We start from the raw sequence: 27663 nt of genomic DNA, 5'->3' as shown, positions 1-27663 counted from the left end.
TGAATGATAATAAAGTGATTGTTACGGGAAATTCATTGGTTAACAATCACTTTATTATCATTCAATATTTATATAGTACATAAACGCTAACATTACATAGAAACCCTAGCAGACTGTAAGTTCATAATACATATTGAACTCTGGCTAAATATATTGGCTAACAGTTTTCTCTGCAAATCCAAAACTAATTCATATATTGCAAGTATAATGGAGTGTGGCTGAGCCGTTAGGGTGATTGATGCTTAACGAAAAAGTTATACGGTATTTTTTTAAAACATTACAAAATTATTGTTGAAAAAATATTACAAAATTTAGTTTATAAACTTAAGTTGATTAATGAAATCATATGAGAAATGTAGATTATATTATATTATATTATAATTATAATTATAATTATAATATAATATAAAATAAAATAAAATAAAATAAAATGTCATTATCCTGTAACTTTTTTTGTAATTTCTATTTTTTTTTCTGCTGAAAAAGAAAATTTATAGACCTGTGTGGAATAGGACCAACGACCATAGAACACCCGCTTCTTCCAAACAGCGGAGTATTAAATTAAATTAAATTAAATTAAAAACCCTCATTTCCTAATCGGAACTCTAAACCCTACCCCACCGTCGTTCTTCACCGGCGTAATCGAAGTCCCTAGATGAATCAACAAACGCAGATGTACTGTGAGATGTTGTATCATCATAAACAACTATAGTATCTTCTGTTTAATTTCATGTTCAGTAAGAACTAATAAGTTTAACGAAAATTAATTTTCAAAATGAGTACGATTGACAAAATGTTAATCAAAGGTATCCGGAGCTTCGATCCGGAGAATCGCAACGTCATCACGTTTTTCAAACCGTTAACGCTCATCGTTGGTGCTAACGGTGCCGGCAAAACTGTAATGCATTTCCTTCTATAATAATACACACTATATATATATGTATATGTATTTATGTGTATCTATATATGTGTGTATAAGAAATCTGTATTTCTTTTAGGTTTTACTGTTGAGTTATAGTTCTGAACTTTGATTACACAGAGGTGTTTGTTTGTTTGTGTACTCAATTGAGATTATGCTGTACATATTCGTACATATACATAATACATATATATGTGCATGTATACTTACACATGTTGATGTGTTTGTATTTTGAGTGTGAATCATAATGTTCTAATTTAAATTTAATTTAATTTTCCAGGACTGTGTGTTTGTTGGTGGTTTAACTAAATCAGATTTTGGTTTGATTTGCAGACTATTATCGAGTGCTTGAAGCTGTCGTGTACGGGTGAATTGCCACCAAATGTTAGGTCTGGTCATAGTTTTATTCATGATCCTAAGGTATCTATTGATTAAACTGGACTCACATATGTTATATCGTTAGATGGTTGAGTTGTTTGTGATACTTTTTTAGGTGATTGCGAGTCTTAATATGTAATCAAATGCGATTATAACATTTGTGTGTGTAGTCATGTAGGTTTTGTATGGTTATGACATAAAACTTTGGGGGTGTAGGTTGCAGGGGAAACAGAAACAAAGGCCCAGATAAAGCTTCGATTTAAGACAGCTGCAGGTAAAGATGTGGTGTGTATAAGATCGTTTCAGTTGACTCAGAAGGCTACGAAGACGGAGTACAAGAATCTTGAGAATGTTCTGCAGACTATAAATCCACAAACGGGAGAGGTACTATAAATGGTCTATTAACACCTGTAATTGTAGCTTTGGATCTTTTTAGCTCTTTTGTGGCTTTCTTATTCTGGATTTTATCTAGGTGTGATTTTCTTATGTATTGGTTAACTTCCATAATCTACTTATTAATAGTATTGCTTTCAGTATTATGGACATTTGATGCTTGGTTTTTTGGTGCCTAGTTGGGTAGTTCAAGAATTTCCAAAATGACTATGAAATACTTGATGCCAAGTCCCATGTTTTTCATCAATAGAACGCATAAAGCATATTCAGATATATTCGGAACTTGGGGCATATAACTTCCTGCACGATAGAATGACTATAATAGTTTTAAATTTTGTACATCACAACACTTTTCTTTTTTTGTCAAAAAGTCTATATTGACCTAAGTATGTTAAAGGTGCTCTTTTGGATGCTTGTTTCTCATTTCAAGTATGAGTCTCTTGCATTCTGCAGACTATCATTTTTTGATTTATAGGATATATTAAATAGTTTGAGGAAGCTTAATTTTCATTTCCTATATGGGGAAAGGGCTTAAGGAGGCTTTGCAGATATTTTTATGAGCAGTTCAGTAGAACACGATATATAGATTTATCATTCATAAGATAAGATGTGTAATATTGTTTGAGATAACATTGTTGGCTGCATGCGAAATGTAATCATTTACATACATCATTATGATCTAAATATATCCAACCTCAAGTAAAAATTCTTTTCATATCCTAGTGTGCGAGTCTTATTAGTTTTTTCAGCAAAGCAGACTAGTAAAGTATTTCACTTTGACAAAATAGGCGAGGCTTTGTGCATGATAATAATCTTATGCTCAACGTAACTTTAATTTATATTGTATATGCAGAAAGTTTGCCTAAGCTATCGTTGTGCGGACATAGACCGTGAAATCCCTGCTCTTATGGGTGTGTCTAAAGCTATTCTTGAAAATGTTATATTTGTACACCAAGATGAGGCCAATTGGCCTCTTCAAGACCCTGGGACCTTAAAAAGGAAATTCGATGATATTTTTTCGGCTACAAGGTACTCTCTTGAAACTCATATTTATAAATATGGTTTATTTGTTTTTTTTTTTAATAATCAAAAAAGGTGTTTTTTGGATGACCTAATTGTTTAATTGGGTTTGAACAAAATTATGCAAAAGGCGTGCTGAGTACATCCATTATTTATATAGATTTCAGAAGAATCATTAAGCGAAAGTTGTTTTATATCGTTTGTCGCGAAGTCCGATGACACAGATTTCACACTGTTATAGTGGCTTATAAATCCATGTTCGTTTTTAAGCTCTATATACGACTTGCTTGAGTTATCTCGATATCGTATTAACTTGTCTTTATACGCCTAAGCTCTATATACGACTTGCTTGAGTTATCTCGATATCGTATTAACTTGTCTTTATACGCCTAGACTCTTGGATATAAACTTGATTAGTTGACATATTTATATTCTCTCAGTTGGCTTTATTTGATGTTTCATATTTGCTATGCCTCTATAATGCTAAGCTTAACGCTTTGAGCATTCATTTTAACCTTTTTTTGTCGTGAAATTGTGCCTAAAGATATACGAAGGCCTTGGAGGTCATCAAAAAGCTTCACAAAGATCAGGCCTTGGAGATTAAACTTTCTCAAAAGGATTTAGAGAAGCTTCAACTTTTAAAAGATGCTGCATACAAGGTTCATACTTTCTCTTGCAATTTCCAAGATAATTAAGTAGTTTTTCAAGCTTACTTTATTTGGTATAAGATTTAATATATGTTGCGTCTGAATTTAGTGGGTTGTAAATTAATTTCCTGTGAGTTTCTTTTTATTAAAACAGCTTCGACAAAGTATAACCCAAGATCAAGAAGAATCAGAAAGACTAGGCAGTAGAATGCAGGACCTAGAACACAATATTCAAGATGTGGATACCAAAATTTCCCAAACTGAAGCTACACTAAAGGAACTGCGTAAGCTTCAAGACCAGATTGCCACCAAGACAGCTGAAAGAAGCACTTTGTTTCAGGAACAAGAGAAGCGTTATAGAGATCTAGAAGAAGAGAATGATGGTTTGTAACTAATATACCTTATTGGAACATCCCATTCATAATGTTATTAGTAATCCCCAAATGTCTCTTGTTGTAGTTATATTTTATGTGTAGTTTTTCTTATCAATTTGTGATATGGGATAGATACGGATGAAGAATTGAGGGAATGGAATGCAAAGTTCAGTGAAAGGATAGCAGTTTTGCAAGGTAAACTCAATAAGTCAATGAGGGAAATTGACGACATAAAGACTAAAAGTTCTCTATCTCAGAAACAGATCAGAGAATACATTGAAAAAGTCAGCAGGCTTCAGAGTGAAGCTGAAGTATGTTCTTATGCTATATCCTTATGCTTTTAATCATACTTAAACTCATGTAAGCCATTGTAACTAATCGATATTTGACTTTTGGTTTTAGAATCATTTGAAATTGAAGAAGGAGAGGGACTCGAAAATCCAAGAGCTTTATCAGAGACACAATTTGGGGTCTCTTCCAAAAACTCCTTTTACCAACGAAGTTGCTTCAAATCATACTAGTCGAATAAAGTCAAGATTGGAAGATATCGATCGTGACCTAGATGAGAAGAAGGTAGTTTCATCTTATTTTCTTTAATAAACATACTTTTAACTTGCAAGTATACCTGGCAATTGAGACCCATACTCTCAAATTTGGGTCAAATGGTCAAGCTTTCTGGTCAATTGGGTCTTGAAAAAAATTAGGCCTGGTAATGTGAACCAAAACTTAAAAGAAGGTCCAATGAGTTTTTCTTCAACTTATTTGATCTTATACAAAAATATAAAAGAACGGGTCAAGTGGGTATCAAATCCTAAAGTTCAATAAATAGACATGTCTAATGGGTCATGTGAATGGGTCAAGTGGGGCGAGCATAACAAGATTCATCGGTCAATTATTTATGATAGCATTAATGGTTATATCAATTATTATTTTCTTAAATATATATATATATATATATATATATATATATATATATATATATATATATATATATATATATATAGATTTAATCAAGAGGGAAGCACTTTTTTTGGGGGAAGTAATTTTTTTTCGTTTTTTTCGAATATTTTTTTTTTCAAGCATCAAGATCACATGAAAATATGAACATTTAAAAAAGACACTTTGTGATGAATGTTATTATTTTGGCGGTAAAACGCTCGAAGAAAAAAATGAATACATTCAATGCATTGAATGTTTTGATTCTGAGTTTTTTTTTTAAGGGGTTAGAAATTAGGGTTTAGATAATAGGGGGTTAAAAATTAGGGTTTAGCTATTAGGGTTTAGAAAATAGGGTTTTGGGTTTAGAAATTAGGGTTTAGATTGAATATTTTAACACGAACGGTTTAGAGTTTAGGGTTTAGGGCTTAGGGTTTTGGGTTTTGGGTTTAGGGACTAAACCCAAAACACTAAACCCTAAACTCTAAATCGGACTAAATTTCGAAAAAACACTTCACACAAGATGAAAACAAAACGATGAAAATAAACTCAGAATCAAAACATTCAATGCATTGAATGTTTCCATTTTTTTTCTTCGAGCGTTTTACCGCCAAAATAATAACATTCATCACAAAGTGTCTTTTTTAAATGTTCATATTTTCACCTAAACTTGATGCCTGAAAAAAAAAATTCGAAAAAAACGAAAAAAATTTACTCCCCCCAAAAAAGTGCTTCTCTCTTGATTATGACATATATATATATATATATATATATATATATATATATATATATATATATATATATATATATATATATATATATATATATCAAAACCCTAAACTCTAAATCGGACTAAATTTCGAAAAAACACTTCACACAAGATGAAAACAAAACGATGAAAATAAACTCAGAATCAAAACATTCAATGCATTGAATGTTTCCATTTTTTTTCTTCGAGCGTTTTACCGCCAAAATAATAACATTCATCACAAAGTGTCTTTTTTAAATGTTCATATTTTCACCTAAACTTGATGCCTGAAAAAAAAAAAATCGAAAAAAACGAAAAAAATTTACTCCCCCCCAAAAAAGTGCTTCTCTCTTGATTATGACATATACATATATATATATATATATATATATATATATATATATATATATATATATATATATATATATATAATGATTAATAACTAAAACGATATAATAAATGTAAAAAGTCAGATGTAAAAGTATATGATCTGTTTGGACCTATTTGACCCATTACCCGTTTCGACTTGTTACCTAACCTGACCCGTTTGGACCCGTTTATAATTTTCACCTGTTTCACCCATGACCCATTTCAACCCAAAACCATTTTGACCCGTTACCCAAACCGACCCAACCTGACCCGTTTGCCAGGTATATTTGTAAGTAGAGAAATAGTACAATGATATGTAAGGGAGCTCCCATTTGTCAATTGTTAGGCAAAGTACCATCTGTCATTATATATTTATCTTTGTATAACGTATACATTCTCAGAGATTTATGGATAAAGAGCTTAAGGAGGCATGGGAGCTCTATAATGCTTCAAATGACCAATGTAAAAACGTTGAGGCTCAAAAGCGTGCTAAGTCAGATACAAAGGTTTGTCACTAGATGATTTTTTTCAATTGCTGTTAATTTCACTAATATGGAATTACACTAAGTTGTAACTTCATGCAGCGTGGCATAATAGCAAAGAGGAAAGCAAAAGAAAACGAGCGTGATAAATATGAGCTTGAAATTTCTGATGACAATGTGCGCCAGATTGATCAGAAAGAAAGGACCCTGGTAATGGTTCTTATTTTGACATTATTGTTACCTTAAAATGTGGTGGTGTGTTGTTTTCTTTTTTACAAAGAACTTGAACAGATGTGTAAAAAACTAAACCCTCAGAATCTCAATTAGAGGTGGAAATCTATACTCATTTATTATAAATGGGCCGATTATTTGGATAGTATTATATTTCAAACATGTGAATAGGTTAAACCAAAAGGTTAGCTGAAGGGAAATGGGTCATAGGCACTGTAAGCGTCCAAATATTATCATGATCTGTACAACGTCCTAAATAATTTTACAGTTTTTTATATTATTATTGTAGTAGTAGTGTTATTGTATACATAAGTAAACAGGTCAACTGGACAAAACAAATGTGGGTCAAACAAACCTAACCTACTCCATGATGACCCCCACTAATACTAACAATTTTCAACCTTAATCCAGATTTGACCAGTAATCCAACCCCAACCAGATTGACCTATCGATTGTTTCCACTGTTATTTAATACCACCTATGTTATGGCTTGTGGCTTTATGGGTATCTGATCTTCTTTATTTGAACTAGTAGGGTATCGAGGTTGAAAAATTGAGTAAGCTGATAATGGAAGGAGATTTTGATACTAAAGAACAGCAAATGCAAACAGATTTATCAGCTCTTAAAAATAAAATCAAAGCTCTGGGTCGTGAGAAAGACATGATGGCTGAAGATTCTGAGGCTAGAATCAAGCTTTCTATCAAGAAAGACGAGTTGGAAAATCACAAGCAAAAACACAAAAAAATGCAAGTTTATTTTTTTTGTTCCCAGTTAATAGAAATGTCATCTTTTTGCTAATTGTGCCATCATAATTTCGGTATTTATTACTATGTAGAATTGATGAACACAAGAGTAAAATCAGAGGAGTCCTGAAAGGAAGGCTGCCTTTAGACAAAGATCTGAAGAAAGAAGTTGCTCAAGCACTAAGGTTGTTTCTTATACATTCTCCATTTTATAGTAATTAAATCACTATCATCTAAAAAATTATAAGACCAACTATATTAAAATGCATGCATTTTGTATATATACGGGTTCTATGTACTGTATGTCGTGCAATAACTTGGACTTGAAGCTCCTGCCTAGTGGCATGCCCCTTTTACTTTCCTTAGTCACAATTGTATTGATATCTCTATGATATTGAAGAGTCATGTATTTATGTCCAAAATTATTTTCTTGGTATTTGCAGGATTGTATTCGTATTGATTTTGAAATTCAATATTTTAAGCATCTTGTTGCCCTTATACCTATTTTTTTGTGTGGCTTTATGTTTTATGGTCTTTTATGCTCTAACCCGGATTTCCCCCCTTCCCTATGATTGTCCCGCTATTTATATCTTGAGTTACAGGCGTATAAATATTTTATAAACAAGGACAGAGTAACCTTGTATTCACAACTATATACTATAGTGTAGGATTTACTTAATATGGTCTGATACCTAACATCTTAGTATTAAATAATGACCCAAAGTTCTTACGATCTAGTAAATCTATAATCTGTATTCTGATGATAACCTTGTCCTGCAGGGCCATCACTGTTGAGTATGATGATTTGAACTCAAAATCCCGTGAAGCCGACAAAGATGTCAATGCTGTGCAACTCAAAATACAAGAAGCTAATAATTACTTGGCCAAACTTAACAAGGATAAAGACTGTAAGCTTTCCTATAAAAAAGTTATTCCTAGGGGAAAATGTTTCATGGGGCAATATTCTTATTTTGTTTCTAAACTCTATTTGTTGGACTTGTGCTTAAATATATTGGAATAATCAGTTTATATAACTAAATAACTAATAACTAATATGCATGTTAACTTACCGAATGGCCGTTCCTTCCAACAAGGATTGGGTTGAAGTTCTGGGGTTGGGAAAAATGTATATATTGGTGAACTAATATAAATGTTCATGATAATTGGGTAATTATTTTGTGTATTAAATATTAATCTTTGTACTACCTTTATTCTTACATCGGTTTGTTAGTTAGTTTTTTTTTTTTTATTAAATTGCAGCTAGGAAGATAGTTATTGAGTCAAAGCTTCGAAACATGGATCAGCAGTCTGCCAACATTGAATTTTACATCAAAGTGTTGGAAGTGGCAAAAGAAAAAAGGGATGTCCACAAAAGGTTCTCTTCTTTCAGCATTGGATTTTATAATAGTTACTTTGTGTGACTTTTAAACTGTTTGATTTGTTTTATCTTAGTTAAGTGTAAACTGTAAACATTTGGCGCTTTAGATATGGAGTTAAACGGAATTGCCTTTCAAAATTACTATAATGTTAGTTTGTACTGAAATATGTTACTAATCTGATTTAATTGATATTGGAGACAGCAAGTACAACATTGCCGATGGTATGCGTCAGATGTTTGATCCTTTCGAACGAGTCGCCCGCGCACATCATATTTGCCCTTGCTGTGAGCGTCCTTTCTCTGCTGAAGAAGAAGATGAATTTGTTAAAAAGGTTTAATTTCATTTCTTGTTACATGTAAAATTCTAAAATACAAAATTCTTCTATTTGTTATGATAAAGATTTTGGATTTTGTTTTCACCAGCAAAGAGTCAAGTCTGCAAGTTCTGCTGAGCGTATGAAATCATTGGCTGCGGAATCTACGGAAGCAGAATCCAACTTCCAACAGTTGGAAAAGCTTCGTTTAATGTATGAAGAATACAATAAAATTTGCAAAGAATCAATCCCCCTTGCAGAGAAGAACTTGATTGAACTGAAAGACGAGTTGGAACAAAAAACTCAAGCCCTTGATGATGCAAGTCTTTCCTTACTTCATCCTTTATCTATAATCTATAAATAATCTTAAATTGCTAATTGTTCTTTAATATATATAAAAATGTATGATACATGTTGAAATATCTTCATTCTATGTGAACTAAGTACATCAGATACATTTTATATCATACATGTTTTTGTCACATGAATATGTGTGTGATTTTTATTAATTGTGTAGGTATTGGGTGTTTTAGCTCAAGTAAGCTCTGACAAGGAGCAAGTTGAATCCTTGACCCAACCTGTAGAGACGTGTGACAGACTTCTTGGTGAAATACAAAAGTTCCAGGAAATAGTTGACAATTTGGAGTATCAGCTTGATTTTCGTGGGGCGGGTGTCAAATCCATGGAAGAAGTGCAAACCGAGCTTAACACAGCTCAAAAGGCAAAGTATGTATCTATCTATCTATCTATCATAAATATGTGTTGAGCATGTGTGTAAAATCTTTATTTTCTAGTGAAATTTCTTCTGCTGTTGTTTCTATGGGTTTCTTTTGGTCGTATATAGGGATAACTTGGAAAGTGAGTTGGAAAGATTAAGAGAAGAAAGAAGGGAATTAGAGCTTGATCTAAACAGGGCTAATTCAAGATGGCGTAATGAGCGAGAACTAAAGATGAAAGTGGAGAATGCGTTGCAGAAATATAATCAGGTGATAGATGAGCTAGATCAACTGGCTGAGGAGTCGAATCAACTTGACATGGAGATCAAGGTAATGTCTTAGTGGTGGCAAGATGGGTGGGCTGGGTTTAAAACATGTCAGGTATAAGCATATCATTTTGTACTATGGGTCAAGACTAGCCGGTCCAGGTTATTGACCCACTAAATAAACCCGCCTTCGACCCGGTTAGCCGGTTGGACCGCCTGTCTGATTTGGGTCCATAAACATTGTCTAGAAGAACCTAATATAGGTGCTGCTAAAGCAAAAGAATAAATTCAGATTACAAATTGTTACACTTGAAAACAATATTAAGCATAATAAGAAAACGTGTCAACGGATGAGGTAAACTGCTAATTTGTGGGGTTCTTCTATACACATAACTTGTCATTAAGTTTCTAATGTTTATCATGAACTCCTGTATACTTATTATATTTGTATAAGTATGTTATGTTATTATCATCTTGTCTTGTTTTTAACATTGTCAGCATTTAGAAGAAAATGTTGGCCCTTTATCTAAAGAAGTGGAGAAGTACAGAAGTGCACATGAAGATATGAAAAATAAACACAAAGAAGAATATGAGGAACGAGCTGAACTGAGAAGAAAGTATCGTCAGGGCGTTGACGAGCTTGATAAATTAAACTCTAAGATTGAATGGCAAGTTCTGGTTTTTGAGGGTTAAATATGTCATTTTATTTTATATGTCTAATGACTGTTGCTGTTTTGCCAGGTATGAAAAGGAGAATATCTCCCAGAAATTAAGGGACATGGAAGAAAAACAGTCTCTAGAGGAGTCTAAGATTCAAAGCTACATTAACAAAAAGCAGGAACTCGAGGCTGAAGTGAAAAAAACAGAAGCTGTTATACAGAATCAAGATAAATTAAGACGTGATATTGAGGATAACTTGAGGTATAGGGACGTAAAGGCAAAAGTAGATGGGTGTACTCTCGAAATTGAAACCCTAGAAGAGAGAATATTGGCCATGGGTGGCCTTACTGCATCCGAAGCTGATTTCGCAAAACTTAATAAAGAACGAGAGAGACTTCTTTCTGAGGTATGAGCATAACTCTGAAAACCCATTCATATTTGTTGAAATTGTCACTTTTGGACCATATTATACATCATTGATGACTATCATTATCGCCTGAGTCCTATTATATGTTAAGAATCATGTTATACTCTTGATGTATGGATTTGGGATCATATAAGTTATGTATATTGTTGCAGCTAAACAAATTCCATGGTACTGTGGCTGTATATCAGAAGGCTATATCAAAGAATAAAGTGGATCTAAAAAATCCTGAATATAAGGACATTGACAAGCGTTATTTTGATCAGCTACTGAAGCTGAAGGTGATTGTAATTGTGATTTTCTTGTATACATGGACATCTTTTCTCAATTTCCATAATGCCATTAACACGATGCTTCTTTTTACAGACGAGTGAGATGGCTAACAAGGATCTAAATAAATATTTGAATGCCCTTGACAAGTGAGTTTTCAGTTCCTCATTGCCTGTTTGACCCATTTGAACTGTTCCTCTTTTAGTTATGCTTTACTTGACCCGAACTGACACGTTCATAAGTGAACGGGTGGAAAATGCTACCCCAACTGGGCCATCTGTTATTTGCTCAGGCCATGTGAAATTTAATACGTTGAATCTTTTGCACAATTTGCTACTTCAAGTCCATGTTCAATTTAACATATGTGCTTTATGTAGCATGTAGCTTTGTATGATGATTAATGTTAAAGCTTATATTTACTGTTCATCCTTATTAGGGCACTCATGCGCTTCCACACAATGAAAATGGAAGAAATAAACAAAATTATAAGAGAATTATGGCAGCAGACATACAGAGGGCAGGATATAGATTACATTAGAATTTATTCAGATGCTGAAGGTGTTGGTACACGTTCTTACAGCTACAGGGTAAATAAAATCCTCAAACGAGTAACTTTTTCTTTTTAAACCGGATAATGTTGTTTATAGTTGACTGTTGTAACATTAGGTGGTCATGCAAACTGGTGATGCTGAGCTGGAAATGCGGGGAAGATGCAGTGCAGGTCAAAAGGTTAGTGATATATTAAACTTTAGATCTATCATAATTGTTGCAACAATTTTCAATTAACTGTAATTATTATAACGTGTTTACAGGTGCTTGCTTCACTTATCATACGCCTGGCATTAGCAGAAACGTTTTGCCTCAACTGTGGAATACTTGCACTTGATGAGCCAACAACGAACCTTGATTTACCAAACGCAGACAGTCTCGCTGCATCTCTTTTGAGGTACGCTTTTCTTGTGTTGTACATCAGTGCGTAATCTGTTTTTCGTGCATTGACTTATCTGTTGACTGTTTTGTGTTTTCAGAATAATGGAGGATAGGAAAGGACAGGAGAATTTTCAGTTGATTGTAATCACACATGATGAAAGATTCGCTCAACTCATTGGTCGACGTCAGCATGCAGAAAAATATTATCGGGTTGCAAAAGATGACCAGTAAGCCTAAACTGTTAATCAAATTATTATTGTTTAAAATATTTTATGAGAATTTTCATTGAAATCTGTCTGTCTATTCAGCCAGCATAGCATCATTGAAGCTCAGGAGATCTTTGATTGAACAACGAGATGGTGCAATTCTAAACCGTTTTTGGCTCTTAACCACTATTTGTATTTATGCATATCTTGAGCTCGATTTTTATTTTGGGTCTGCGCACCGCTAGCTTGGCTTTGGTATGCTTGAAAAAAAAAAAAAAAAAAGCGAGCCACTTTTGTCTAGTTTTCTCGTCTGTGATTTTTTGTATATATGCATATCTTGAACTGAATTTGTATTTTGGGGCTGCTGGCTTGGTATGCTTGAAAACAGACAGTGAGCCACTCTGCCGTGTTTTTCTTTTTTCTGTATTCTCTTAATTTTGAACCGTGGGCTAGGTTATGGAAATGATTTGACGCCAATCTGAATAGGAATGTGCATCTTGCTTGGCTTTTCTAGGTTCAGGGATTTTTTTTTTTTTTTTTTGTTTTTTCATGACAAAACTACTACTTTAAATATGATGCACTTTGTAACCGAAGTGGCAAAATATGTGAAGTTTTTTTTCTGATTTGATTTGCTTTTTTTTTTTTTTCAAGCAAAGATGGAACAATCTATTAAATACACTTCATCAAATTGATGAAGGAAGAGATTACAAAATCAATCAGCTTGTACATGTAATTGTTGAAACTTAAGCCGAAAGACATAAAATACCGGGATTATTTTCCCATACATAAAATAAAATTGATGGCTAAAACATGGGTGGGGGTAAGAAATCATTGTTGGAAGTGGGCATACACCCATTACCCATACATTTTCAGTATATGAACAAGTGCTGTTTCGGTAAATGTTTTTTTACTTTGTTTTCTCTCTCTTTATTTCTGAATGAATTATTATTAGCTAGTTGTGTCACGTATTATACCAAATCAAACAACTTATAAAAAAAAAAATATATATTTCATAAACCCCCCCCCCCCCCCAACCAACAACAACAACAACCACCCACAAACCAAACTCCAATTCAATCCTAAACCTATTCGTTGAACGTTTTCTATCAACAACTACTCGTATGATGTATCCTTTTCTACTTTTAATTTCTCTTCGGATCCTCTGCACATTCATGGTTCTCTTGCGACAGTTAGAGGGTTGTTCAAGGTGGAGTCCAACAGATTTAGGTAACGGCTCCGCTTATGAGTTCAATTCTACGGTTTTCATTAGTAGATTGCTCAATGAGTGAAAATCTCCATCTCCATTTTTTAAAATTGCACAATTGAAAGCCTTTAAACATCCAATATTGATCCCACATTTATGAAACATAGTTAACATATGATCACATTTGACCCTCACCATTTTCGTATGAACATCGTCCCCTCACAAAAAAAATCGCGCCCTACAACCCTCAATAGCCTTTGTACCACCTTCGGAGATTTAAAAAGAGACATGTAATAAGAACCTAAACTTTTGAGCACATACTTGATAAGGGTTAAAGGACCTAATGGACGACAAATTCAACTTCCACCTAGATAAACGCTTCCCAAGCTTATCAATCAACAATTTCCATTTTTTTTTTATAAGAATTCATATTGAACACCTTAGAAATGCCACGATAAGAAAAGTCGAGTGATCCCAGATGACAACTCATAATCGAAGTTTTTGGAAGCAATCTCAACCCTATATAATTAAAATTAAAAGATTATAAATTATAAATATAGTTTATATTGAGAATTAGGGTATGCTTGGTAAGGGGGAATGAAGGGTAAGGAATTATAATGATTAATTGTGCTTGGTATGTTATAAGAAAAGGAATCATTAGTGATTAATGGGTACCGGAGTATTACCCCTTAAAATGAGGGTTATTAATATAGGCAGTGTTGTAAATCTCTCGAGATCTCCCCGAGATCTCGTTTTTAGAAGGCAACCGAGATGAGATGTTCATCTTCCGAGATTTCTCGGTCAACGGGGTCAAACTTAGTCAAAGCCACGTTTTCTCGGATTTTCTTGCTAATTTGTAAGATTTTCTTATAAAATTCGTAATTTCTAAGATTTTCTCGCTCATTTCATATTTTTGTAAAATCTCGTAAAAAAGTATATAAATATAAATATATTTATGTTATTATGTATATTTTTATTAAAAAAACTATAAAGTCAACGTAAGTCAACATTCGATATCTCCCCGAGATTATTCCGAGATGCCGAGAACTCCCTAAAATAGTTCAAACGAGATCTCCCCGAGATCCGAATTCTCCAACCTTCCATATGACTATATCAATAATAAGTGCCTCCAATTTCCTTTTATCTTCTAATAATTTGTGAACATTCGTGAACTGTAATTTATATTTTTTCTTAATAAATTAAAATTAAATTTCATCACATCTCTTCTCAAATCAATCGTCTCTCTCAATTTATCAAGTTATGGTACAAAGTGATAAAGAATCTGAACAACAAGAAGTAAATAAACATAATGACAATTAAATTTAGGATCTTTCATCGTTTTTTTTCTTTTCTAATAATTATTTTATATTTACTTTTACTTGTTATTCCTATAAAGGATTTTGAATTCTTTTAAAATATCCACTATAAGAACTCCATCAAGTATTTTTAGTTTATTTAATGTTTTTTTTTTATTTATAATCATGACCCTAATATGATTAGGAGCTAAAATTTAGATGTTGGCAAAAGGTTTACTATGGCGGAGAAACCCTGACTCCGTGTGCCTTTGGCACCTACACCGCCCACCCAGTAAGGACTAAGTATACCGTGTAAAGCACCTCTCCCAATATCCAATGAGAACTTGCAGGCTGAATATCGCCCCCGGAGGGATTCGAACCTGCACCCCATTTTTGGCAAAGGGCATATTCTCGTGGGCCCAGGGTTCATAGGTGACTGGTACCACTGAAGCACTGCTTCGTTGGTAAAATTTAGATGTTACCAATCACTAGTAAGGGATTATAGCCAAAATACCACTCCCATCCCATTTCTTGCCCTGGAGCCCAAAAAAAAAGACTTTTTTGCTCCGTTGGTCCTTCAATTATACACGAAATTGCAATCCGAGTCCCTCAAGTTTTTTTTTGGATTTTCGAGTCCTTAAAATTGCAAAATTTTGCAATCCGAGTCCCTCCGTCAGTTTGCCGTCTAAATTAGCCGTTAACCGTTGACATGTGTCATGCATGTGAGGGTAGTCTTTTTACTCTTTCTTCGACTTTTTTGCTCCGTTGGTCCTTCGTTTATAGACAAAATTGCAATACGAGTCCCTCGAGTTTTTTTTTTTTTTTTTTTTTTTTTTTTTTGAAAGGCCAAGCATAATATATTATATATATGAATTAAAGGTACAAAGAGGACTCATACTTGAGAATAGTGTGAGTCGAAATAAACACAAAGGTTACAAAGTACACGAGAACATTAAGTACAGAGTTTTCACGCAACCGTTACGATACGGGCGGTTTGAAAGCAAACAAATTATCTTTATTAGCTAAATGGTGGTGGAGATTTCGTTTGGAAGAAAACGCATTTTGGGTGAAAATTATTAAAAACTATACACGGAAGATTGGTGTTTTTATATGGAGGGCGTTAAAAAATAGGCTACTGGTTCGAACCGAACTCGATAAAAGGGGGATTGATCTTGACTTGGTAAGGTGTCCCATTTGTAATGATGGCATCGAAGATTTAGAGCATGTTTTGTTAAATTGTTCCTTTGCAAAAGATATTTGGAGGCGCGTTTTTAATTGGTTGCATATTCAAACACCAAACACACCTTCATTAGTCGAGTTACTAAAGTCCCAAAGTTTCATCAGCTCGCCGGGTCCCGCCTTATATTCGCAAGCATGTATTTGGGTTAACGCCTATGTCATATGGCAAAACCGAAATCGTAAATTATTCCGGAACTCACAATTGACGGGTCCACTAGCTTTCCAAGATATACAAGTTCGCACCTTCGAATGGGTTTCCAATCGCTCGAAAAACAAAACACTTGAATGGCTACAATGGTTTTCGTCACCAAGTTACTACGACGCTCACACGTGATTTAGTTGTTGTATAGGCTTAATGTTCCCGTGTACTTTGTAACCTTTGTGTTTATATCGACTCATACTATTCTCAAGTATGAGTCCTCTTTGTACCTATAATTCATATATATATATATATATATATATATATATATATATATATATATATATATATATATATATATATATATATATATATAATATTATGCTTGGCCTTTAAAAAAAAAAAGAAAAAAAAACTTGAGGGACTCGTATTGCAATTTTGTCTATAAACGAAGGTCTAACGGAGCAAAAAAAGTCAAAAAAAAGTAAAAAGACGATTTTACCCTCACATGCATGGCACATGTCAAGGGTTAACGGCTAATTTAGACGGCAAACTGACGGAGGGACTCGGATTGCAAAATTTTGCAATTTTAAGGACTCGAAAATCCAAAAAAAACTTGAGGGACTCGGATTACAATTTCGTGTATAATTGAAGGACCAGCGGAGCAAAAAAGTCAAAAAAAATTTGCCAGAATGCCCTCGCAAGACGCAAGGAGCCTTGCGTCTTGCCCGCGCAAGACTCAAGATTGCGTCCTTGCGCCTTGTGACCTTGCGTCCTTATCTTATCAGAATTGGATTTTCTGGATAAGATTTCGTCAGATTTTCTAGATTTTTTCGGATAAGATTTTGACCCTATATATAGAATGACCCTGGAACTTTGCATTCACAGTCTCATTACATTTCAAAACATATTCAATTCAGAGATTATAGTCATGATAAATTTGTTGTTCATATATGTTGTGGGGGTTCTTTTGATTATATTAACAACATACCCACGTATATGCCACAAGATTGTTTTAAAATTCGGTTAAGACTCCCAATTGCGCCCGTAAAACCAATGAATCGGAGAATATTGTTAAAAAATGTTCTTAAAAAGATTGAATTACCACCCAATGCAGCTGTTTCAATGAGATACGTTTTTAATAATCATGTTTTTGATATTACTGATGATGATGAAGACTTTCAAGAGTTTTTACAATATTCAATTGTAAATGCTCCTATTGAGATTTATATTGTCGATAGAGTATGAATGCATCAGCCACAACAAAACCCAGAAACAAAAAACTCGACAAACCAGCCACAACGAAACCAAGAAACACTCTCACCAAAACCAACAAAACAACCAAAATCACCTAAACACCAGCCACAACATTTGTTACCTTTGCATGATACCGAAGAAAAACTCGCAAGGAACAATTTAGAAATTGAACAACCTGAATTGTCACCACCAAACACAGAAGATTTTGATTTTTTTAACTATGGTCTTGAAAACGTATGTAAAATTAAAGAAGGAAACCACCCGTTTGAGGTACCTGTTGTCGAAGATAGTGATTCAGATGGAGCAAAAGACGAAGACGAAGAATTCCAATATGAAGAAGAAAAGCAAGATCCATTCTGGAATATGCCAACTCTTTTGAGTCAGCATGAGGAAGAGCGCGAACATACGACTGAAATACCAACCACGTATAGGGTATCAGATTTAATTAAAGTTCATCAAATTTTTTTGGACAAAGATGAGTTTATAAACACTCTATTTACAAAATTTCTTGAAGAAAACTTCCAAATAAAGTGTGTAAAGCCAGACAAAACTCGATACACTGCTATATGTGTGTTGCCAAACTGTGAGTGGAAATGTAGTGCTTACAGAATACGATACACTGAAAACTTTATGGTAAAGAAACTGCATGACGTACACACATGCTCACGCACATTAATTATGGAAAACAATAAACAAGCAACCAAAAAGGTGTTGGATAGTATGCTTGTGGATTCATTCAAATCTGCAAAACGGAAATATAAAGCAAACGATATACGTGCGGATATAGGCAGCCGATTCAGTGTCAGCATATCTTACAATCAAGCATGGAGGACCAAATGTCATACATTACAGATGCTTCATGGGAGTAGTGAAGACTCGTACCGAATGCTTCCCATTTACCTATATAACATTAAGATTCACAACCCGGGGATCGTAACTAATTTGGTCACCGACAAAGAAAATAGATTTTTGATGTGTTATTATTCCATTGGCGTAGTTGTAAGTATCACGATTACCATTTAACTAAAATTGTAAAGTATGAACGATGCGCAAGGGTCACAAGGTGAAGCTTGTGTATTGATTCACCAGACGCAAGTATGCAAGCAGGACCTTGCGACTCGCACGTCAACGGTACGCAGGACGCAAGAATAGATCTTGCATCCTTGCGTATTTGTTCAAATTAACATTTTTATTTAACCCTTTTCATTCCTGCATGTTCGATCATTTATTCAACATTGTCGCCCTATAATCATCGTCGATGGAGCACATTTGAAGGCAGGATACTTGGATACTTACAACTTACCTTCTTTGGTCCTTCTGTTTCAGGTACCACATTATCAACTATCATATCCTCAGGTTGGCCATCAACAGGTTCCTGATCAACAACTTGCGCATCAACATCTTGCTCTTCTGTATCAACGTTCACAACGTTCATGTTTTCCACTTTCTCAATGACATGTCTGGACAACTGTGAAAAACAGGAAATCTGGTTAAGAAAAACACAAAACAAGGACGCAAGGACGCAAGAAGAACCTTGCGTCCACATAACGCAAGGACGCAAAGTTGTATCTTGCGTCCCCATCAGACCATCAGGAAAAACAACAATTTAGCACAAATATAATTTAATCATTTTAAAAAAACTATTAAAATAGTTATGTACCTTCTCAAGGGGTTTCCTATAGCCAGGTGAAGTAAACGGGGACCTTAATGCACCCGTGGGCCGTTTTTCTCTTATTCCATGTCGTATTTGCATAAGAGGAGAAGGCTTGATAATCTCATTGGCAGACAAAGATTTATCAAAATACGTATCGACCTGCTACTCTTGCTCTGAAAAACCCTTTTTGCATTCCGATAATTTACTTTTACATTCGCTTAATTCATTTTCAACTTTTTCCATCCGCTTGGTAAATTCATCTTCACTTTTGTCCATCCGCTTGGTCAACAACGCTACCAAACGATGTAATTCTTGTACCTCGGTATTTTGATGTTTTTGTGTCTGCTCTGCAGTTTCCGGAACTTCTTCGGGATCATCATCTTGCAGGATCTACTCTTCAACTAATGTTTCAACAAAGAACGCGTCACTATCAATCTACCATTGACAACCCTTCTCTCTATCAGTGGGGAAGAGACCGCGTAGAGGTTTCTTGTTCTTGGGACAATCATCCTGCATAATTAAACATAACATTATACGCAAAATTACAAGAAAAATATTGCGACTATTCTGGTCAACGAGACGCAAGCACGCAAATTTAGTTTTGCGTCTCCTATGCAGCTTGTACGCAGAGACGCAAGTTCATCCTTGCGTCCAAACTTAAGAGAGAACGCAAGGTCGCAAGAATGGTCTTGCGCCCTTACCATATCCTCTCTGTTTACAGCAGTTAATTCATGAATTTAATATAATTTAAAATATTAAATGCAACTAACCATAATATCTAGGAGTATAATGTACTCATAGATTCCAAAAATCTCTGCTGATGACTGCTTCCAGAAAAGAGCCCTCGGTACTCCATTCTTGTCCTTTTTTGTAGCTAAGGCTTTAACGGTATGACGGCAAGCCTCGAGTATCCAAATCTACAAATCATTTGTTTTAACAATATCAAATATATATATATATATATATATATATATATATATATATATATATATATATATATATATATATATATATATATTTAATAATTCAAGTATTTAAAATCAAACATGTTGTTAACTTAAATGCCCACATAAATCCCGCCAAAGTGTACACCTTTCCGCTATCTAATTGACTTTCCCGATGACCAAACCCTTCACTAACCGCTTCGTAAGTCGGTTCCCATATACATGACCCCCATGGGTACTTATTAACACTTGAAAAATCTTCGACTAAATATAAAAACTTCTTGTTCACCACATGGCCGGATTGTTTACCCATAAAAGCTCTCTCTACAACCAAGATAATTGCTAGTCGCACCACATCATCGTCCGAAATACCAACCTAACTAGTTTTTAGAAGCATCTTTTCAATATCACCAATCAAAATGTTTGTGCTATCTTTAATGGTCGAAAATAAACGTCGTCTAATTGGTGCGGTCTCATTTTCATAATTTTTAGGGATATAATGTGCCATATCCGTACGGGTATCCAAAAAAAATCCCGTTACTAGACAAAATTCACGCCGACCAAATCTAATTGAAAAATTAGGCTTAAAAGTAAACTAAATGTCGTCAAGCTCTTCGGGGTACTTAGCATCATCTATTCCTTCCGGCCGTACAGTTTTACGTTGGAGCATCGCATGCACAAGTTTGGGATCATTACCCACGTATTCAAGATCTAACCATGGACCAAAATACATTTCTTTAAACTTTTTTATTTGATTCTCTGTCATAACTTTCTTCACATCACTTATAACACTCAATTTATTCTTCATCGTCAATTTACCTTCAACCCATCCCTGTGAAAGTAAGAAGAACATTAGCAAACGCAACGCAAGGACGCAAGAAACTACTTGCGTGTTAAACCATCTGGACGCAAAAGCGCAAATTTGGTCTTGCGACCTCTTTTTGTTCAGTATGCAAGGACGCAAAATGATCCTTGCGCCTATACAGTGAAGTTAATTTGACGAGCAACAAACGGTTGTTTCACCAAATAAATATACAAACAAAACATAACCTATACCCAAGGTTGAAAAAGACGTGAGGCGGGGCCGAAACGTTAGCGACCTCAAAACGTCGCAACGGAAAAAACGGAGTTGAAACGGGGTCGAAACGGATGTTGACTAACGTTGACTTATACATATATATATATATATATATATATATATATATATATATATATATATATATATATATATATATATATATATATTTGACCGTTTTTTTCGTCTTTGACCGTTTTTTCCGTCTTTGACCCTTTTTTCCATCTTTGACCGTTTTTTTTATACCTTTTTTAGCTTTGTTGACCGTTTTTTAAGCGTTGACCGTCTTTTTTGCCGTTTCAAGGCCCGTTGCAACGATACTAAGTCAAATCCATTGCGGCGCCCGTTTCGGCCGTTTTTTACAACACTGCCTATACCCCATTATTCAAAAAAAAAAAAAAACCAATTATAGTGTTAACTGTTGATGATTATCATAGAGACATTTCATCGAACAGTTGGTGTGCACATAAACACATTTATATACGAACATAAGCAATACATATATACCATATATATAACTAACATATATAGCGAAGGAAGAACTAACCTGTGGATTTGCCATTGTTATTAGCTTGATTTCTTGATTTATTGGTTGGTGTATTACTTGAAAACTGACGGAGACGAAGAGTAAGTGGGTTGGTGGTAACGGAGACGATGCGTACGTGGTGGTGAAGACGATGAACTGGTGGTAGTGGAGGTGGTGAAGGTGGTTACGAACTAGTTTGCGTATGAGGGAGAAGATGAACTTGCATTTTTGCGTTTGCGAAATAATAGCGTTTTTTTTTGCGATCTTGTGTGTGGGGTTGTGTGGGTGTGTCAAGTGAGTGGTGGAAAAAGGGTTATAAACTAAATTAAATACCAAGCGCAAGGGCGCAAGGCCGCAAGAACGCAAGTCAACTTGCGCCTTGCGTGCAGTCTAATTTGTAGACGCAAGACATGATTTGCGTCTTGTTGACAAAATATGATTAAAAGAATGTAGAATAAAGGTAGAATAAAGTTACAATAACATTTATACCATCCGAATTACATAGTTTATTACAAAGGCCATACGACCTAATTTATTACATGACCAACCGAATTAAAACAGAACATTTAAGCAGCATGCAAAACCTCAGCATTCAACTCCACTCGATCAGAAGGATACACCAACTCATCTTCATCAGTAAAAAAGTTGTTCAACAACATGCCATAGGGTAATCCTTGTAGTGACCCGAACTTTTCCATGTTTATATATATTAATTGAGATTGATATTTACATGATTAAATGTTTCCAACATGTTAAGCAATCAAACTTGTTAAGACTTGATTAATTGAAATATGTTTCATATAGACAATTGACCACCCAAGTTGATCGGTGATTCACGAACGTTAAAACTTGTAAAAACTATATGATGACATATATATGGATATATATATATATAGTTAACATGATACTATGATAAGAAAACATATCATAAAGTATATTATCTGTAGCGACCCGACCAAATCGTCATTGACGGCGCCGTCTACTTAGGTCCCGTTACGTGGTCATAAGTCTTTAAAACAACGTTTGACCAAAAGATATGTCGCATTCATTTCAAATGTAAAGGTTGTTCAAGTTTACAAGAATAGTTCCACCACAAGTTACGATACAAAGTTTTAAGTACAAATGAAACTTATGCGACACAATTTAAAAGTATCCAAAAGACGCTCCATGTATGCATATATACTCGACATCCAATGCAAGTATCAAAATAATGAGCGGAAGCATGTATCATGTATCGTTCAAGGACCTGAGAAAAACATAGAAATCTGTCAACGAAAACGTTGGTGAAATCATAGGTTTAAGTAAGTAAGTACAAGTGAACCACAAGATTTGCATCAATGAAATAATAGTAATACATTCCAAAAGTTTGTTTCACGAGCACCCAATTATCAATGCTTAACATTTCCTTCCATTGAACCCCATCACTTAGTGCTAGAACATACACTGTTTCTCGAAAATATATTTCATTCGTAAACGGTAGCGAACCGTTTAAATGAGGGTTTGTCAAACCCATATGGATCCATACAACATAAGTTCTCGCTTACACCCGGCAAGTGTAACTAATGATAATCGAATTGAGGATTTTGTTCTAAACTCGTATGTAGAATGTTTGTTTTCCTGTACTTGTGTTCACTTAGTAAAGAAATGTTTATGTTTTCTCATCCCAAATGTAAGTTCAAAAAGAGTAAAAGTGGGACTATGATCTCACCTTGAGTGCACGAGTAGTAAAGTACTTCGACAAGTAAACGTGTGCAAAGAACAATGCTAGTCTTGACCTAAACAATAGGTTGTATCAATAACGGTAAACACGATAGGTCAAAGATGTTCAATTAGTCCTATGGCTCGTTACGACTCAATAATGTAGCATGTGAATCAAGTTGTCATGTTTCATGCAAGATACAAGTATAAAAGCATGTTAGAACGATTGCACAACCATTTGGTTAAGTTTGATTAAAAGTCAAACTTGGTCAAAGTCAAAGTCAACGGGGTCGGGTCGGGTATCCGACAATTTTTCTAAGTTATATAATCATATATGAGCATGTTGGCCAAGTTTCATGTTAATCGGAGGTCTAGAACATGCCAAACATTTTTCGTCAAAAGGTCAAGCAAACAGCCAGTTTTAGGCAAACGGGACGGCGTCCCAAGTTGCTAGACGGCGTCCCAAAATGAAGGTTGGGACGGCGTCCCAAGTTTCTAGACGGCATCCCAAAATGAAGGTTGGGACGGCGTCCTGAGTTTCTGGACGGCGTCCTGGTTGGTTTGCAGGCCCTGTTTGCTGCAACTCTAAGTGCACGAACCAACAATCAAACCAACCCAAATTACAAACCGCAAATAATTAGAACATGTATTTTATACCACCGGAAAGGTAATTTGACGAGGAAAACACCTAGACACATTTCATCAAGCAATTCAACACTTACACACCCCAAAACCGCATTTAAATGTCCATAATCAAGGTTCAAGTTCCAAATATGCATTTCATGATTCGGGCAACCAATTTACATGTATGATATGCCGTTTCGAAGGTAATCATACACACATTGCAACAAAATTCTCATCTACAATATTTCATAGCATTTGGTGCATCAAAAGTTCATCTAAAGCTTATCAAACCCTAATCCAAGTTCACAAAATCACTAATCATGTTCTTGGAGTTTCCTTAATCAACCTATACATCAAAACGAAGCTAATGATACTAGGAACACAATTAGAACATGAACTTTTAACATCTAACAACATATGATCATCCAAAATTCAAGAACAACACACCAAAATTCAAGTTCATGCTAGTTACACTAAAACAACGAGATCGAGCATACAAATTACATACACGACATCACAATGAGCCATAGACACTAACTAACACCATTTCAAGTCAAAAACACGAATTTAGAGAAATCTAGAGTTTTAGAAATGTTACCCAAACGAGATGAAGTTGGTACCAAAATGAAGAGGATGAAGAGAGGATCACGAATATGTAATTTATTTTGTTGTAAGCCTCCTAGATCGAATTTAGATGATGATTGAATGAATATGGTTTTTGGGTGTGTGTGTTCTTGCTAGAGAGAAAGAGAGAGATGGAGATGAAAATGAATGGGTGAAAGGGGTTTGACCCTTTGACCTAGTCAAGGGTTTGATCCCTTGTCAAGTTTAGTCCCTCAACTTTCGTTCGGGTGCGGGAATTACCTAAACGAGATAATTTAAAACGCGTATCAACGGGAGATGTTATAAACATATAACGGACTTTATATTAGTATAACGGAAAAGTAAATGGAAAAAGGCGGGATGTTACATTACCTACTCCTTAAAAGAAATTTCGTCCCGAAATTTAAGTAGGCGTAGTAGTCGTTGTTTCTTCCTCGAGATCTTGCGTTTCCGAATTCACGAATAGATGAGGATACTTCCTTTGCATTTGATCTTGTCTTTCCCAAGTAAACTCGGGTCCTCTTTTGGCATTCCAACGAACCTTGACAATCGGGATTCGGCTTTGTTTCAATGTCTTGACGGAGGTGTCCACAATTTCAACCGGTTCCTCCACAAAATGAAGTTTGTCATCAATAGTAAGTTCTTCGAGAGGGATGACGATATCGGGTTCGGCAAGACACTTTTTCAAGTTAGATACATGGAAGGTAGGATGAACGGAGTTCAATTGAGGCGGAAGATCTAAACGATAAGCAACGGTTCCAATACGCTCCAAGATTTCGAAAGGACCAATATACCGCGGATTTAGCTTCCCGCGTTTCCCAAAACGGATTACACCCTTCCAAGGTGCGACTTTTAACATTACTCGGTCACCGACTTGAAATTCAAGATCGTTGCGTCGTTTGTCGGTATAGCTCTTTTGACGACTTCGGGCCGTCCTAAGCCTATCTCGGATTTGAACGATTTTCTCGGTGGTTTCGTGAATGAGTTCGGGTCCGGTGATTTGCACGTCGCCTACCTCGGCCCAACAAAGAGGTGAACGACATTTGCGGCCATATAGCGCTTCAAAAGGTGCGGCTTTAATACTCGCGTGATAACTATTGTTGTAAGAGAACTCGGCGAGAGGTAAGTGCTTGTCCCAAGCTTTTCCGAAATCAACCACGCAAGCTCGTAACATGTCCTCTAAGGTTTGAATTGTACGTTCGCTTTGTCCATCGGTTTGAGGATGATATGTGGTGCTCATGTCTAAACGCGTTCCCAACGCTTCTTGCAATGTACGCCAAAATCTAGAAACGAAACGGCCATCTCGGTCGGAGATAATCGATAATGGTACACCGTGTCGGGCTACGATCTCCTTAATGTAAAGTTGTGCAAGTTTCTCCATTTTGTCCGTTTCTTTCATGGCAAGGAAGTGTGCGGATTTGGTGAGACGGTCAACAATAACCCAAATGGTATCATAACCGCCCGTCGTTTTTGGTAGCTTGGTGATAAAATCCATCGTTATCCTTTCCCACTTCCATTGCGGGATCTCGGGTTGTTGAAGTAGTCCGGACGGTCTTTGGTGTTCGGCTTTGACTTTGGAACATGTCAAACACTTGGAAACATAAGTAGCTACGTCCCTTTTGATGCTCGGCCACCAATATAGTTGTTTAAGGTCGTGGTACATCTTATTGGCACCGGGGTGAATCGAGTATCGTGACTTATGGGCTTCATCTAAAATAAGGCTTCGTAGATCCCCATAACTAGGCACCCAAATTCTTCCGGCGAAATATCGGAGTCCGGTTTCTTTAACTTCGAATCGGGAGGTGAGGACGTTCAAGTGTTCGAGAGAGATGTTTTCATCCTTGAGAGCCTCATCTTGGGCTACCCGAATTTGGCTATTAAGGTTGGTGTGAATGGTGATGTTTAAAGCTCGGACACGGAGAGGCACCGCTCTTTCTTTTCGACTTAAGGCATCGGCTACTACGTTTGCCTTCCCGGGATGGTAACGAAGCTCGCAATCGTAATCGTTCAAAGTTTCGATCCACCGTCGTTGTCTCATGTTTAGTTGCTTTTGATCGAAAATGTGTTGGAGGCTTTTGTGATCGGTGAAGATAGTACTCTTGGTTCCATAAAGATAGTGTCTCCACATTTTAAGTGCAAAGACAACGGCTCCGAGTTCGAGATCATGTGTCGTATAGTTTCGTTCATGAATTTTGAGTTGTCGAGAAGCATAAGCAATGACTTTCGTTCGTTGCATCAATACACACCCAAAACCATGTTTTGAGGCATCGCAATATACAACAAAGTCATCATTGCCTTCGGGAAGTGACAAGATAGGAGCGGTGGTTAGCTTCGTTTTCAAGATTTGGAATGCGGATTCATGTTCGGTCGCCCAAATGAATTTCTTTCCCTTGTGAGTCAATGCGGTTAGAGGACGTGCAACCAAAGAGAAATTTTCGATGAATCTACGATAGTACCCGGCGAGACCCAAAAATTGACGAATGTGAGTAGGAGTAGTAGGAGTCTCCCATTTTCTAATGGCTTCGATTTTCGTTGGATCGACTTTAATACCTTGGTCACTTACAACATGACCAAGAAATTGAACTTCCTTTAACCAAAATTCACACTTGGAGAATTTGGCATAGAGTTGTTCTTGTCTTAAAAGTTTAAGCACAAGTCGGAGATGTTGTTCGTGCTCTTCTTCATTTTTAGAATAGATCAATATGTCATCGATGAACACAATAACGAATTTATCGAGATACGGTTTGCACACGCGGTTCATAAGATCCATGAACACCGCCGGTGCGTTAGTGAGACCAAAGGGCATGACAAGGAATTCATAACTACCATAACGAGTTCGGAAAGCGGTTTTGGAGACATCTTCCCCCTTAACCCTCAATTGATGATAACCCGAGCGGAGATCGATTTTCGAATATACACAAGACCCTTGTAGTTGATCAAAGAGGTCATCGATGCGAGGAAGAGGATATCGGTTCTTAACCGTCAATTTATTTAGTTCACG

The 27663-nt window shown here is 35.5% G+C and overlaps 1 protein-coding gene across 1 annotated transcript; it reads left to right on the top strand.

Annotated features, from left to right (window-relative positions):
* Positions 1 to 561: 561 nt before the first annotated feature.
* LOC139851369 (DNA repair protein RAD50) lies at positions 562 to 12920 on the top strand. The gene is made up of 27 exons (XM_071840395.1): positions 562 to 898; positions 1253 to 1339; positions 1514 to 1681; positions 2544 to 2719; positions 3255 to 3369; positions 3512 to 3740; positions 3864 to 4042; positions 4134 to 4304; positions 6186 to 6290; positions 6369 to 6476; positions 7032 to 7243; positions 7333 to 7425; positions 8021 to 8148; positions 8501 to 8615; positions 8821 to 8950; positions 9042 to 9251; positions 9450 to 9658; positions 9777 to 9978; positions 10413 to 10582; positions 10656 to 10980; positions 11154 to 11279; positions 11365 to 11417; positions 11705 to 11855; positions 11935 to 11997; positions 12081 to 12214; positions 12297 to 12425; positions 12507 to 12920. Exons 1-27 carry the CDS (start codon positions 776 to 778, stop codon positions 12544 to 12546), a joined length of 3951 nt encoding a protein of 1316 aa, XP_071696496.1. The 5' UTR covers positions 562 to 775; the 3' UTR covers positions 12547 to 12920.
* Positions 12921 to 27663: the final 14743 nt, after the last annotated feature.

This window comes from Rutidosis leptorrhynchoides, chromosome 6 (assembly GCF_046630445.1).
Source record: "Rutidosis leptorrhynchoides isolate AG116_Rl617_1_P2 chromosome 6, CSIRO_AGI_Rlap_v1, whole genome shotgun sequence".
NCBI lineage: Eukaryota > Viridiplantae > Streptophyta > Magnoliopsida > Asterales > Asteraceae > Rutidosis > Rutidosis leptorrhynchoides.
The sequence above is the reverse complement of the archived record's forward strand: the minus strand, read 5'-3'. Positions and strand labels throughout refer to the sequence as shown.

What these genes read in the sequence shown, in the direction of transcription:
- LOC139851369 (XM_071840395.1), top strand. Translation starts at nt 776, where the DNA reads ATGAGTACGATTGACAAAATGTTAATCAAAGGTATCCGGAGCTTCGAT. An exon ending in ATCAGAAAGAAAGGACCCTG is followed by an intron (nt 6,477 to 7,031) that starts GTAATGGTTCTT and finishes TTGAACTAGTAG; the next exon opens with GGTATCGAGGTTGAAAAATT. An exon ending in TTAAACTCTAAGATTGAATG is followed by an intron (nt 10,583 to 10,655) that starts GCAAGTTCTGGT and finishes CTGTTTTGCCAG; the next exon opens with GTATGAAAAGGAGAATATCT.